The sequence below is a fragment of the Eschscholzia californica genome, unplaced genomic scaffold, assembly GCF_041429995.1.
Source record: "Eschscholzia californica isolate CP2 unplaced genomic scaffold, dmEscCali1.0.p SCAF_2, whole genome shotgun sequence".
Classification (NCBI taxonomy): Eukaryota; Viridiplantae; Streptophyta; class Magnoliopsida; order Ranunculales; family Papaveraceae; genus Eschscholzia; species Eschscholzia californica.
In genome coordinates, this window is record NW_028238309.1 from 54,301,630 (window position 1) to 54,316,108 (window position 14,479).

General features: G+C 35.0%; 1 protein-coding gene and 1 long non-coding RNA gene across 2 annotated transcripts; one reads left to right on the forward strand and one right to left on the reverse strand.

The window, feature by feature from the left end:
* Positions 1 to 4,292: 4,292 nt before the first annotated feature.
* Positions 4,293 to 6,261, reverse strand: LOC147559093 (uncharacterized). The gene is made up of 3 exons (XR_015233583.1): positions 6,134 to 6,261; positions 6,011 to 6,045; positions 4,293 to 4,851 (listed from the first exon to the last, which is right to left on the reverse strand). It is a non-coding gene; the product is annotated as an uncharacterized LOC147559093 (long non-coding RNA).
* Positions 6,262 to 13,513: 7,252 nt separating this feature from the next.
* PSBW (photosystem II reaction center W) lies at positions 13,514 to 14,266 on the forward strand. Its single transcript, XM_086660880.1, has 2 exons — positions 13,514 to 13,728; positions 13,861 to 14,266. The coding sequence occupies exons 1-2, from the start codon at positions 13,632 to 13,634 to the stop codon at positions 14,163 to 14,165; spliced, it is 402 nt and encodes a 133-aa protein (XP_086517006.1). The 5' UTR covers positions 13,514 to 13,631; the 3' UTR covers positions 14,166 to 14,266.
* Positions 14,267 to 14,479: the final 213 nt, after the last annotated feature.

Sequence of the window (14,479 nt, forward strand, 5' to 3'; positions counted from 1 at the left end):
TTACCATGAAAAGTAGTCACACACCATTCGATTTCATCAGACCAAATTCCGGTCAGATTCCTACGAATTCTGAACAAAAGTAATATTTCTGACTAAATCTTTACTAAGTAGGTGCATTGAAAGAAGATGTGTTCGTCTGTCTCCACTGCCGAAAGACACAAAGGACAAATATCATCTATGTAGAGACCCCATGCCCTGAAGCTTGCATTTTGTTTTTAATCCACGCTTCATCGCAATCCACGTAACAAATGAGTGTCTTGGAATCCTCTCCTGACACCAAACTAGATTGCACCATGGAACAATGTTCCCTTTACGCCGGATAAAATTATATGTTTCCTTCACTGTGTACTCATCTGAGCTTGATACCTTCCATACTACAGTGTCCCTATCCAGCCCCCTACTTCCACCCCTTGCAGGGTATCAAAGACCTCTCCAAAAGTGTGCCGAAGCCCTTCAGAGAAGACCCATCTACCGTTAGATAAAAAACTGAGACCAAGATATCCTCCCTCATGCTTGAACCGATTTGTCGATTGGTGGCAAAGTATTCTGTCAGTGATCCCAAGGGTGCCAAATGTCCCTCCAAAAGTAGGTCCTCGTGCCGTCATGTATAAGATATTGGACCATGCCTCTAGCCAAGTCCTTGCGACCGAGTGTCCGTCTCCAGCACCAAGAGTATGAGGTTGGCACCTTCATAGTCCAAAAATTCTTTCTCCGAATCAATTTTTGTTTCACCCATCTAACCCGTAGTGTATTTTTGTCGCTAATAATATCCCATACATGCCTGAGGTTCATTGCAATGTTCATGGTTTCTATATCCCGGAGGCCTTCACCTTTTGGTAGATAGAAATTAAGTCAATTTATCGCTGGCCTATTACTACCCTCCTCCAGACCTTTCCACAAGAAGCGGTTGAAAATGCGATTAACTTCCTTATAAACTCTCTTTGGGAGAACAAACACCGAAGACCAGAATATCAACATGCTGCCCAATATCGTCTTAATTATTAGAAGTAAACGCCCTGCATAAGATACATAACGTACCTTCCAAGATTGTACTCTATTTTGAATTTGGTTTATCAACGGTATACAATCTTTATAAGCTAGACGGGAAGCCAAAAGAGGTAAGCTGAGGTACCTAATAGGTAGTACCCCAAGGTTGAACCTCAATATCGATCCGACCAATTCCATTTGCTCCGCTGTCATGCTTGCACAAAAAAGAGAACTCTTTCCCACATTTACTGCAAGACCTGTTCCTTTGAATAGACTATTGACTGTGTTCTGAAGAGCTTGGGCTGAACCAATGTCACCTCGCATGAAAACCATTAGATCGTCTGCAAAATAGAGATGAGTAACTACCGGGTCTTTACAACGAGGATGTAGTTTCAGATTACCACTTTGTTGTTGCTTGCTGATTAGGGCTGAAAATACTTCCATTACCATAAATCACCATGAGAGAGCGGGCATCATTGCCTCAGATCCTACTTCCCTTCAAAGTAACCATGCGAGCCATCATTCACCATGACAGAGAAACGTAGGGTAAAGATGCATTCTTTGACCCAACCAATAAATCTATCTGGAAGACCAAATTTCTTTAGATTTTTTATCAAAGCTGTCCACCTGACTGTGTCGTATGCTTTCCTTAAATCTATCTTCACCGTACAACAGTCCACGCCCTGAGATCTTCCATAATCTCTAACTAATTCATGTGCTAACATAATATTATCCTGAATTAACCGATCAGATATAAAAGCCGATTGATTCTCGCTGACTAATGATGAAGCATATATCTTTAATCTATTTGCCAGTACCTTGGTGATACATTTATATATTCGTTACAACATGAGATCGGTCTGTAATCACTGAGGGACAAAGGATTAGATACTTTAGGAACCAGGGAAAGTAGGGTGGAGTTTACCTTTCGGAGGAGTCTTCCGGAACGGAAATATCTCTGTAGAGCCTGTGTGAAATCATCTCCCATTACATCCCATAGCGATATAAAAAAATAATGATCAAAATCCATCTGGACCTGGAGCCTTATCCGAACCTATGGCAGAGAGAGCTTCAAATATTTCATCCCGGGTCGGTATAGCATTTAGAAGAGTTGCCGACTCTGAATCAAGCACATTCGGAAATACAACTCCGGACAGGATTTCATCTTCCTCTATGTGGGGTGAGTCGGCTCCTAGGAGATCAGTATAGTAGGCAACAAACTTGGCGGGAATAACCTCCTTGTCAGTGATCTTCGTGAGAATTACTGGCAATGAAGTTATCAATAGAAAGAACGATTCGGTGCATTTCAAAGCATAGAGAGCCGCTACAACACACTCGAAAGATGACGCCATGTGCACATGGAAATTTTTCAGCCGTTAGATGCCCCTGGACCCATTGTGATATATCGCGCTCGGTTGCGTGGAATTAAGGACTCCTGAAAATCCCGAAATTACACCTAAGTACCCACTAGTGTCCCGAAATTTCCATCTTACCGTCGTATTGCATGCCACGTGTCTCTGGATGATCTTTAGTCAACTGCTTGGACCGAAACTTTGACTCTCTCTAATTTCCTCATCCGGACTCCGATTTGACTTTCGCTTTCGCCTATGAGTTCGTCTTGGGTTCTACTTTCCATCAGAGCATTAAACTTGGCCAAAATTATCAGAGTACCCTTTTCACCAAATGACTAGAATGCCATTGGTATGTCTCTCTCCCGATTTTATCCGTTTTTCGCGCTCAACTCCTTAGAAGACACCTGAGTAAGAGAAACACACAATTCATCAGAGTAACTGCTCTAAATAGACTAACTAGCCCAAATTAAGAGTTTCAGATGAGATATTTTCATGTCTCTTCACCTGTGCACCGACACAGAACCCCCACCAAGAAAGACCCATTTTTTTCAAAGCTACCAAAATATCAGTCATTCTAAACTATATTAATTATAGACGAAAGTGATTTTTGGTTCAATAAAGCAACAACTTAGTTGGTAAGATTCTTAGATTTAGTATCGTATTGTCATGAGTTCAAGCTCCATGAATAGCAATTTCACTTGTTTTTGTGTGGGGTGATCATACCTTGATTATCTTCACTAACATGTTTACTTTAATAGTTTACTTTTATAAATCAATTTAAATAGTTTGTACCTAGCAAATCTGATATTAAGGGCGCGTAAATCTTGTGTCTTTATTTTCCCTCACAATTGTTTATTTTCAACCTCTCATTCCCCGTATCTCAATTTTTTCTTCGTTGAAAGAAAACTTATATTACTAAAAAGTAAGAATGCGGTTACAACACATTTTAAAAATAATTTTTGGAATGTATTTCCAAAATCTATTGCCTTGAGAGGTTTGACTTGCTGAATGTGAGCTGTCGAATACCAACGTATCGTTTTTCTAGAATCGTGCAGATGTTGTATTAGACTTTGGTTGTCGCTTTCAATAATGATGTGCTTGTAGTTATGAGTAATCGCCCATCGAACTCCGGATAAAATGGTTTTGACTTCACTTTCGCTTGAAAGAGCTGAAAGAGTTTCTACTTTCGCTTCAAGGAATTTGGCATATGAATCATGAACGATAAAGCTAATTCCAGTATAATTGTTAATGTCAGTAAAAGGCGTATTTATTAATTTTGTAACCGAAAGAGTTCAATATTGAGAACATAATCATTTAGTTGTTTTAACTACACCAAGAGTGCGAGGGAATGATAAAATCTGATTAATAACTTGAGAGGGTTTACTAATGATATTCTCAAAATATTGATCACATCGTGCTTTCCGAATGTACCATAAGATAGTAGAAAAATAGGTGTCATTCGAAGTACATGAGATATTATCTAAATCCTGCCAAGATAAAATTTCAATATTTCCTTCATAAAATTTTTCTCAGTCACAAATTTGTTTATCTTATCTCTTCCGTTCCCTAACAAATCTCTATTTGAACTCTAATTTTAAATTATGTGAGAAGACAAAAGTAAAAACTCCAATTTCGGACATTGCACATGGAGAATGTAAGAGGACAATCTTTTCATTACATTACGTACAAAACACAAACATTTCATTAGCGTGTAAAGTTTGTTTTACCTCTATGTTTTTTATATGAAAAGCTTCAATTAAAATTTGGTAATGGGCCCATAATTTATCGGGTTCGGCTCAGGTTTGATTTTCCTCCATTCATCCACATCATTGGTTTAAATGTTTTCTATGTTGAACAAAAAGAATTTGTTTTCTAACCATACTTGAGTCCCGAAAACCAAGGGGTATCCATTTTATAAAGTTATGCATTATCATGAAAACAAGTAAAAGTAAATCGAACAAAAAATGGATTTATTTAAACATGTAATTTTTATTAAGTTTCAAATACAGGTTCAAGAACGTGGTGAAATTACAATATGACACAAATACAAATTTCTTTTTGTTCCAACAATGCAAATGCCGACAATGCAAATGCAACAATGCGAAGGCAATAGCAAGGCCCATGACAATGGCAATGGATATGGCAACGCCAATGGCAAAGGCAACACCAATGGTAATGGCAACAACACTAGCAATGTGAATCCCAACGCCAAAGAGAAAATGGCAACACCAGAAACAAAAATGGCATCACCAGCAACGGAAAAAGGGACACCAACAATGTACATGGCAACGCCCGCAATGGAAATGGAAGCACTGAAAGTAGATATGGTAACACCGACAACAGAAATGGCATCCGCACAAGCAATGTAATGGCAACGCCATTGGCGCTAACATTGACAATTGCAATACTAAGTAATGGCGAATAGACGAATATATTCCCTAGGTTCGCATGTTACTTCTGTTCATGGGGTACTCTTCCATCACCACCAGCTATAGGAGTACCACTAGTGATTCTGTAGAATGACAAGTGAAAAACAAAAAACTGAAAAGACAGAATTGGTGATTGATTCTCTATTTTGCAACAACATAAAAAAATATGCATTCAATCTTCGATTATTCTCTATTAATGAGACTATATGGAAAACTTATATTCAATTTAGGCTAGTTTAGTCCATCTACTAAAACTAATTACACTTTGGTGCATTTCGTGCTTCTAGCAGGGTGAAAATAAAAAGTTACGTAGATTTTTCAAGAAAAAAAATGCAGATGCATTATGATAATGTTGTGAAACACTAAACACGGTATTTTTTTCTCCTCAATTGAAATAAAACGATATGGTTGGTTATATATATATATATAAATGGGATAGCTATGGGTATTTGGAGAGATTTTAAAGAGAAAACTACGAGACGCAGGATAGTGGGTTGTTACAAATCTATCGGGGAGAGATAGACCGAGAAGGAAGAGAGAGATGTAGATGAAAATGAGAGGGAAATTATTAAAAGAAATGAAGAAAATACAAGAGAAAATCGGAAGTTACAGTTAGTTGACCGGATATTAAAGCAAGGGGGCAATTTTGGGATTTGGTCATCTTTGGATCTCCAATTTGATGAATCGATATTTTTAGGGGGCAAAACGAAAATAAAATTCATGTGATTCGAAAGATCATTTCGTTTTAGATACATTCATACTTTGGATAGCGTCTAAAATATTTTGCCATCTCTCCATGTTGCTTCTAATTCTCCCACATCTTTCTTCCACCCCTTTCTTCCTTTTTATTTGGACCATAGACGATAAATTCAGAAAGAGTATCTCCATTGTAAATTGGCTATAAACAAATCTGAACCGTTTAATGTCCTTACTTACAACGAAATTGAACAAATAACAAATAAAGTTAAAAAAAAAGTCTCTCTTATTTGTTTTAAAAAGTTTTAAGAGTCAGAACCATTAGATCAAGACATCAAGGATGATAATCCGATGATTGACTATATTTGAAGATAAATCAGATAGTTCCCTAAATTTAGGAGACACACGGTATATCAATTTATACCATTAGATTTGGAGTTTATAATCCACAAGTTTCATTATGTATAAGACTATATAAGAACAAAGAAATGAAATTTAGAAATATAATTTTCAAAAATGAAAGTAAGAAAACTCGTAACATATTACCTTCATCGAGAGAGAAAGTCATAATGATAAAGTTTCTGCAACATGACAAATAAGAAAATTCATACCCTATTAGATCATTTACTTGTAAGACAAAAAGTGAAGGAAGTAATTTCAGAAATTTACCTGATTGTATTTGAAAAACCATCTGGTTTCTTCTTCCCAAACCAAGATCCCCAATCTGTTTTTGTCATGATTCGAACTCAATTGCTATATCACCCAAATGAAAAAATAATTTGTTTTCTTTGATATGTGAGAAGATGGGATAGACCTAGCTAGTGTATTTATACATAAGAAATCATTTAGAAACTAGGGGGCCAAGCATTTTTTTGCTTGAAATGAACTAAAATGTCTTTTAGGTCAAATTAAATATTTTACCCACTTAAAATAGGATATTGGGCAAAATATTTTGTACATATTTTAGAAGTCATAAAACGACAAAATTATTTATACACAGGAAATCATTTTAAATTTTACCAACTTTTAAAATATTTTGTATATATTTCAGAAGTCACAAAACGACAAGTTATACAGTAAATGGTTTTGACGAGGATGGTTGTTCATTTCTTTTGTGGATTAATTGGCATGACAAACTAACCAAAATGAGCCTCTAAAAAGATAACCATCTTCTGTTTTAGCTTATTTTTTATTTTCTTCATCAATCAACTCTGTTGACATTTCTTTTCTTATCTACCTCTATTTCAAGTCTTTCCCCCGTCTATCCTTTAGAATATATTTAGTGATTAAATTGCATAATCCAATATCTCCTAAAATATCACCACCCACATTATCAAAACGGCACGATAAGGAGTATGAAACATCTTTCTTAAAAAAAAGGAGTATGGAATTTTTACCAACGTATCTTGCTTTTAAGTTAAAAAGAAGGGTTAACTCCATATTGACCCCCTAAAGTTGACCAATGTCTCAAAAAATCCCTGAAAGATATCCAACTTCCATTTTGGGTCTCACTATCCTTTGCCATTGTATTCTGCTCGAGGTGATCGGTCGACGACCATCATCATGAAAAAATAATAATACGGAGATATTGAGACCCAAAATGGAAGTTGGATATCTTTCAGGGATTTTTTGAGACATTGGTCAACTTTAGGGGGTCAATATGGAGTTAACCCTTCTTTTTAACTTAAAAGCAAGATACGTTGGTAATGTTCCATACTCCTTTTTTTTTATGAAAGATGTTTCATACTCCTTATCGTGCCGTTTTGATAATGTGGGTGGCGATATTTTAGGAGATATTGGATTATGCAATTTAATCACTAAATATATTCTAAAGACAAAATCTACATTTGAGAGATGCTACGAGATCTTAAATTCAAAAGGAAGACATTTTGGTGATGCTTAATACCTAAAAATGGGACATATGTATAATTGTGTCGATTATCACTAAATTCATTCTAGAGGTCCTAACACGACCAACTGTACATTTAATAATTACCGAATACCAGTAAGACCTGAAATTTGAAAGGAAATTTTTTTGGTGATGCGTCATACTCCACTATTCAAGCATATCATGTGGTTGTGGTGATTTGAGTGGTGAAATATCACGAGATCTGGGTGTGAATGTTAATCTTCAAATACATTCTAGAAGGCCTAATGTATTAAGGGTCACGGAAGATCTAATTTAAATTGGTCAAGCTGTTATGATTTTATGGAATAATTTCTCACCGAGAAGATCATGAAGATCTAATTTAAATTGGGTGTGAATGTTAATCTTCAGCTTCATGGGATAATTTCCCACGGAGAAGATCATGAAGATCTAATTTAAATTGGTCAAGCTGTTACGATTTTATGTATCTTTTTTTTTTCTTTTGAATAATTCAGCGTGTGCCTCGAACCCTTATGTACCTTTCTATGATATCTTACATAATTGGTAACTCTCGTTAGGTAACTATATATATACGTTGTTATACTCAAGAGTCCATGGGTATATAGACCAAAATAATGTTCAAAAAAAGGTATATGATCCAATCTTCTCAAAATATGGATATTTAGTCCTTTTACATTATGGACATAAATAACACATACTTTATTAAATAATACCGTCCATGTCCCTCCTCACAAAATTGCGAGTTTATTTGATTTTCCGGCTGAATCCGGAAAGTTTCTAAAGTGGAAAGGGCGTGATTTGAGGGGTTTAAAGCTGGCAACGGTATCAAATTGAAATTGAATTTCCTCTCTCTTCAAAATCGTTTTGGAAATCAAATATTCTCCCAAATCGATTGAATCCGAACACTAAAAAAATCTTAACTCTTGAAAAGGTAGCATCCTTTCTTCTTCTCAACTTTTTCTTTTCATTTTTATCAGGTGAAAAGATAAGATTGTTCATTAACACCATTTCGTTTTCAAATCTGTTGAAAAACGAATCGTCGTTATATTCAGGTGAAAGCTTTATAAATCTGTTGTTGCATGTTGATTTTATGATAAAGTATAAGTTATTTTTGACAAATACTAATCATTTATTTAATAAGAATAATTTGATGTTTTTTTGTCCATTAAAAGAAAATCTGTTGTTGAAGAAGATGTTGGAAAGAAGAAGACTAACACCAAAGAAACAACAATATCTGAGGTAATGTGTTTGAATTTTGTAGTAATTTATTGTTAATGTATGCAAAAAGTATGTATCATTTACATATCAGTGTTCAAAATTTCATATACATTTGCATTTCTTCTAAGTAGCCATTAATTTACATATATCATACTCTGCTTTTTTTTTTTAGAAGTAAATCAATAATGTATCATAAAGTATGTATACTTTACGTAATATATGGTTGCATGTACATTTCTGATCTATAATTTATTGTACAGGTTGGTGGGAGTTCTAAAAATTATAAATTGAAGATGTTATTGGGAGTCCACGAGCATGTTGAATCTGGTTGTTAACGGACTCTGATAGTTGAGAAGATATAGCTGTGTACCTGCTTAAATAACAACGCTACATGGTTATTTTATCATTAAAAAAACTTAAAACATTTGTATAAATTATGAATGAAGTAACATAAACTATGATCATGCCGGAAAAAACACACATAATATATAGTGAATACTTTATTATCCATAATAAATTACGTATACTTTACGAGACAAATAATAATGTTTTTCGATAAGATTTCATAATTTATGATAAAGAACTCCGATTTTCGAGCTCTATTAGTCAATCTTAAATTCAGATTGTTCCTTAGATGCCATACACAAAAGGTCATCTGTGATATCAAATTTACATACATTAATAATGAAACATTTAATGAAAAACAAATGAGATGGATCATAAATAACAGGTACAGATCAATAAATTATGTATAATGTATGGAAAAGTACAATTGTTTATGGTCGCGGCTTTGGGGAATAAAGAAAATTCTCCGGGAAATAAATTCTCGAGGGAATCCAGATTTTTTTGAAAGTTCTCCGGGGAATAAATTTTTATGGGGAATGCAAAATACATTTTTTTGAAAGTTCTCCTCCATCTCATCTGTTCTCTCTGCCACTTCATCTTCTCGCCACTATCTTCTCCGACGAAGGTCGCCGACCGGCCAATTTTCCGGCCGGCGACCTTCAAACATAAAAAAAAAAAAATTAAATTAAATTTTTTTTTTCTCCTCTCTCTCTCTCAATTTTTTTTCCTTTCTCCTCTCTCTCTAGAACAGATCTAGAAAGAGAGAGAGTAGATCACGACTGACCTAGGTATGTTCGTGAAGATCTACTCTCTCTAGATCTGTTCTACAGAGAGAGAGGAAGGAAAAAAAATTGGAGGAGAGAGAAAAAAATTAATTAAATTTTTTTTTATTATTTATGTTTGAAGGTCGCCGGCCGGAAAATTAGCCGGCCGGCGACCTTCGCCGGAGAAGATGATGAGATGGCGTAAAGATGAGGTGGTAGAGAGAGGTGATGAGATGGAGGAGAACTCCCAAAAATTAGAAGTCCCTTAGCAATAAAAAAACATAAAAGTCAAACTTATTTGACTAGTTTTAAGAAAAGGCTTTATTCCCCGGAGAATTTTCTTTATTCCCCAAAACCGCAGCCTTGTTTATTAGGTTAAGAGAAGTTTTATATGCTTGTCATGACCACTGTTCTGTTAAAAAAAGGACGTGTAATGTTGGATAAATTTTTCATACTTTACGCACCTTATTTCATTAATGTTATCATCTTACGTGAAATGTATGCAAATTGTATCAGAAAGTATGGTAATTTATCGTAAAGTAACTGTAATTTTTATTCTGTTACAAGAATCGAAAGGATAAACATCAAGATATTATTAGCAAATTGTATCAGAAAGTATGGAAAGTTATCGTAAAGTACCTGTACTTTATATTCTGTTATAAGAATAAGTGTGGATAATCACAAAGATCAAGAATTGTACGGACAAATGATTCTGATCTGCAAAAAAAACAAAAAAAAAGAAGAGAATTTAACGTAGATCTGATGAAATATACAATGAACATTGGAAGGAGAAATAACATACTAAAATTGAACAAATCATTAAATAAGAAATAAACATCAAAGATCTTAAAGAGTTATGAAAGTTTTAGAGAGAGAAAATATAAATCTTCCATTCGAAGCTAGTTAAGATGGAAACAGATCTTATGTAGTTGGATCACAAATGTAATATGTTCAATAATAGAGCATCGTAATTTGATAATGGAAAAAAAGAATCATCATTAGATCTTAACAATGGTGTTAAAACAAAACTGAAAATTTTAAACCTTATAAAAGATGAATGATTTTCGAGCAATCTAATGAAGATGAAAGAAAAGTTCTGAGATAAATGGAGGTTTAACAACTAGCTTCGAGTTTAAGAGAGAGGAAATAAAAAAAGTTCCGTTACAGAATATAATGAAGCTAAGATTACTTTGAATAGAAATATGATTGGAGAGAGAATGAGAAAGATAAAAAAGGAAAAGAGATATGCTACGATTTTTATGGTTAATCGGTTACATTAGATAAGGAAGGTTATATTCGGTATTAAGAAAGATTAAGTATTATAGAGATTTGTGATTTCTCTCTAGATGAGACCAAATGGACTAGATATCCATTTATATTATTATTTTGGTTTTGAAAACCTTTATAGGATTATAGAGGACTATATCTCCTATTAAGACCCTTTTTTTGGGCTATAAACTTAAAAATTCTATACCCAATGAAATACACAGAGAAATTCATTCTCATTAACACCTCTCGGTTTTCATCATCTACTGTCATCTTCATTACTAGGCTAGTCTTCTAGCTCTTCGTATCATCAAGAGTTTAATGCTATTCACATGGTATAAGAGCTATGTTTCGATTTTTTTTTCTCTCAATCTATATCATATTACCATCTCCTTTCTCATGGCTAACCCAATAGACACTTCCTCCGATTACACTCCTGCCACCCCACCACATGCTTCTCCATTGTTTGATGTTCACCATTCAGACTCACCTACCACGGTCCTTATCACTACTTTTTTGTCAGGAGATAACTATTCTTCTTGGTCTAGAGCTATAAAAATGGCTTTTCGAGCCAAGGACAAGATCGACTTCGTCGATGATTCGATTCCTAAACCATCCAATCCAGTTGAATTTCACTCTTGGGAGAGGTGCAATGACCTTGTAGGGAGTTGGATTCTCAACTCTGTTGCACCAAATATCCGGTCTTCTATTGTTGGATCAGATATCCAGTCTTCGATTCTTTACGACGACAATGCAACCGACATTTGGCATAATCTTCCAGATGGTTCTTTCAAACCAATGCTCCGAAGATTTACCAATTGAAACAAGCCATATCCTCTCTCAAACAAGAAGGTTCAGACGTCTCTTCCTATTTTACCAACCTTAAGTCGCTTCAAGATGTGCTTCAATCGCTCTTGGCCGTTGATCCTTGCATTTGTGGTCACGGAAAATCTCTCATTGACCGTGCCAATCAAGAGCGTGCCATGGAGTTCCTTCAAGGTCTTCATGACCGTTTTTGGGCTATTCGAAGTCAAATCCTTCTAATGGATTCGTTTCCCTCAATTCTACGCATCCACTCTCTTGTTAAACAAGAAGAGGTGCAACAAAGCATCATGGCTACTACCAATATGGGATCCGAGGCTGCGGTTTAGCTGTTCACCATTCTGATCACTCTCGGCCAGACCATGTTGATCGTCCACGACAGAAAAGGCAACGCCCCCACTGTGATTATTGCAAAGTTCATCACTACAAGAAAAAACAGGTCTAGCGACTATTTTTCCGGCGACGAACTGAAATTTGTCACTAAAAGCGAGTTTCAACGACGACTTGGGAAATTATCGCAAAAAAATTACTATTAGCGACCATTTCATAATTTCGTTGCTAGAATGGTCACTGAAACAAAAGAATAAATTTTATATTTCCCTCCATGTCCTAGAAAAAAAATTAACGACAGATTTTAAGGAGGAAATGACATTTCGTTGCTATAAGATGTGTTTACGACTAAATGGTTCGTCACAAAAAAATATTTTCAGTAACAATATAAATAGTTGTTGCTAATTAATTATTTTGTGTCAAACTTTGCTTTCGTCCCAAAAAAGATATCATTATGACGATATTATTTGGTTGGGGAAAAATGTTTTCTATGACCATTATAAGATTTGTTGCTAAATGTTTTCCCCAACGTTAAAGAATTGTCGCCAAAAATAACAGCAAATTTCATTTGTCCCCAATAATATTTTTGAAGACAAGTTATTTTTTGTCACATAAAATATATTTTCACGACAAGATATAGTTTGTCGCATAAAATATTTATTAGCGACGTAATGAATCTCGCCAGTAAAAGGGAGATTAATTCAATGACGACGTGACCGATTATACTCAATGAAATACACAGAGAAATTCATCCTCATTAACACCTCTCAGTTTCTATCATCTATTGTCTTCATTACTAGGCTAGTCTTCTAGCTCCTCATATCATCAAGAGTTTAATACTATTCACATAATGAAAAGACAAATTAAACATTTAATGGTGAGTTTGGATGATGTGGAATCATGAATCAGTGAATTCGTGAGTCCATCGGATTCATGATTCCACGGATTCATGAGTCCAAGTAATTCTTTTGTTCGTTTGGTAACTAATAAGAAATCAATGACTTATTACTGTTTGAATTTTTTAAACGCTTCTTTAATTTATTTATTTTTGAAGAAATCTTTTTCTTCAAATTCGTTTTGTCAAAACTGTTTGTTTTTTTTTCAAATATCGTTTTCTTCGAAAGTTCTTCATAAATTTATTTTTTTTGAAAATCGATTTATCCCGAAAACCGTTTTTTCTGTAACTGAAATTTCTTGAAAACTGCAAAAAAAATTCTGTAACACGTCCATGAGGCACTTTTATACTTTTCACTTAAATGTCTTATTGAATAGGTTACATAGAAGGTGATGAGGTGACACGTGGGAGATTATGATTGGTTATAAGCAGATGAGGATATCAAATGGGAGGCCAACTTTCTTACTTATCCACTTTATGTGATCCAAACACATGTTTTTTCTTGAACACATATTCTATAATTTGTTAAACTACTAAACAGATAACCCTCAACCAGCATAACATTTTTCAGTAACAGAGTGTTTCTCTTCTTTCTTCATAACAAAAAGTTCTCATCTTCTTCCAACACTTAGTCTAATAATGGCAACTATCACTTCCAGCACCTCATCCACTGCCCTAGTAGCACGTGCTTCCCTCGTCCGCAAGGGTGTGTCTATCGCTTCGTCGCCCGTCCTCGGTATGATTCTCTCTCCTTAGTTTCACACATTCTTCTCTTTTTTGTTTCTGAAAAGTTTTTAAAGACCTAATGAACATGACTATATATTATAACTTAACATATTATTGATTTATAATGGGCTTCAATTTGCAGGATTACCTGCTATGGCCCAAAAGGGACGCGTAAGTTGTTCGTCAGAGGAGAAGAAATCGATCAACGAGATGGGTGTTGGTATGGGAGCATCACTAGTGGCAGCAGCATCTACCTTTATGATGTCGAACCCGGCCTTGGCTTTGGTTGATGAGAGACTAAGCACTGAAGGAACTGGGCTTCCTTTTGGGTTGAGCAACAACCTTCTTGGTTGGATTCTTTTGGGTGTTTTTGCTCTCATTTGGGCTAATTACTTCATTTACACTGCCGGCCTTGACGAAGATGAGGAATCTGGTTTGTCCCTCTAAGTTAATCAATGTGATATGATGAAGAACATAAATGAAAATATTAGGGTTGGAAGTTTATATGTTATGACTTGGTTATGAAATATCATTCTTATGTTTTGTAATTCTACGTACATTACCTAATTTCCAAGCATTAGTTTTTCTTCTTCTTCTTCAATAAACCTTGAAGATGTGGCTGTTGATAAAAAATAATAGTTGTTAATTGTCCCTCATAAAGTCCACTTTAGTTGGGTGGTAACCTTTGTGTCTGTCGGGTCTCCACATTGGAGACTCTGATAAGAAGCAAATGCATCAATAAGCCGCCTTGCTTAGACAGG

What these genes read in the sequence shown, in the direction of transcription:
- PSBW (XM_086660880.1), top strand. Translation starts at nt 13,632, where the DNA reads ATGGCAACTATCACTTCCAGCACCTCATCCACTGCCCTAGTAGCACGT. An exon ending in CGCTTCGTCGCCCGTCCTCG is followed by an intron (nt 13,729 to 13,860) that starts GTATGATTCTCT and finishes TTCAATTTGCAG; the next exon opens with GATTACCTGCTATGGCCCAA.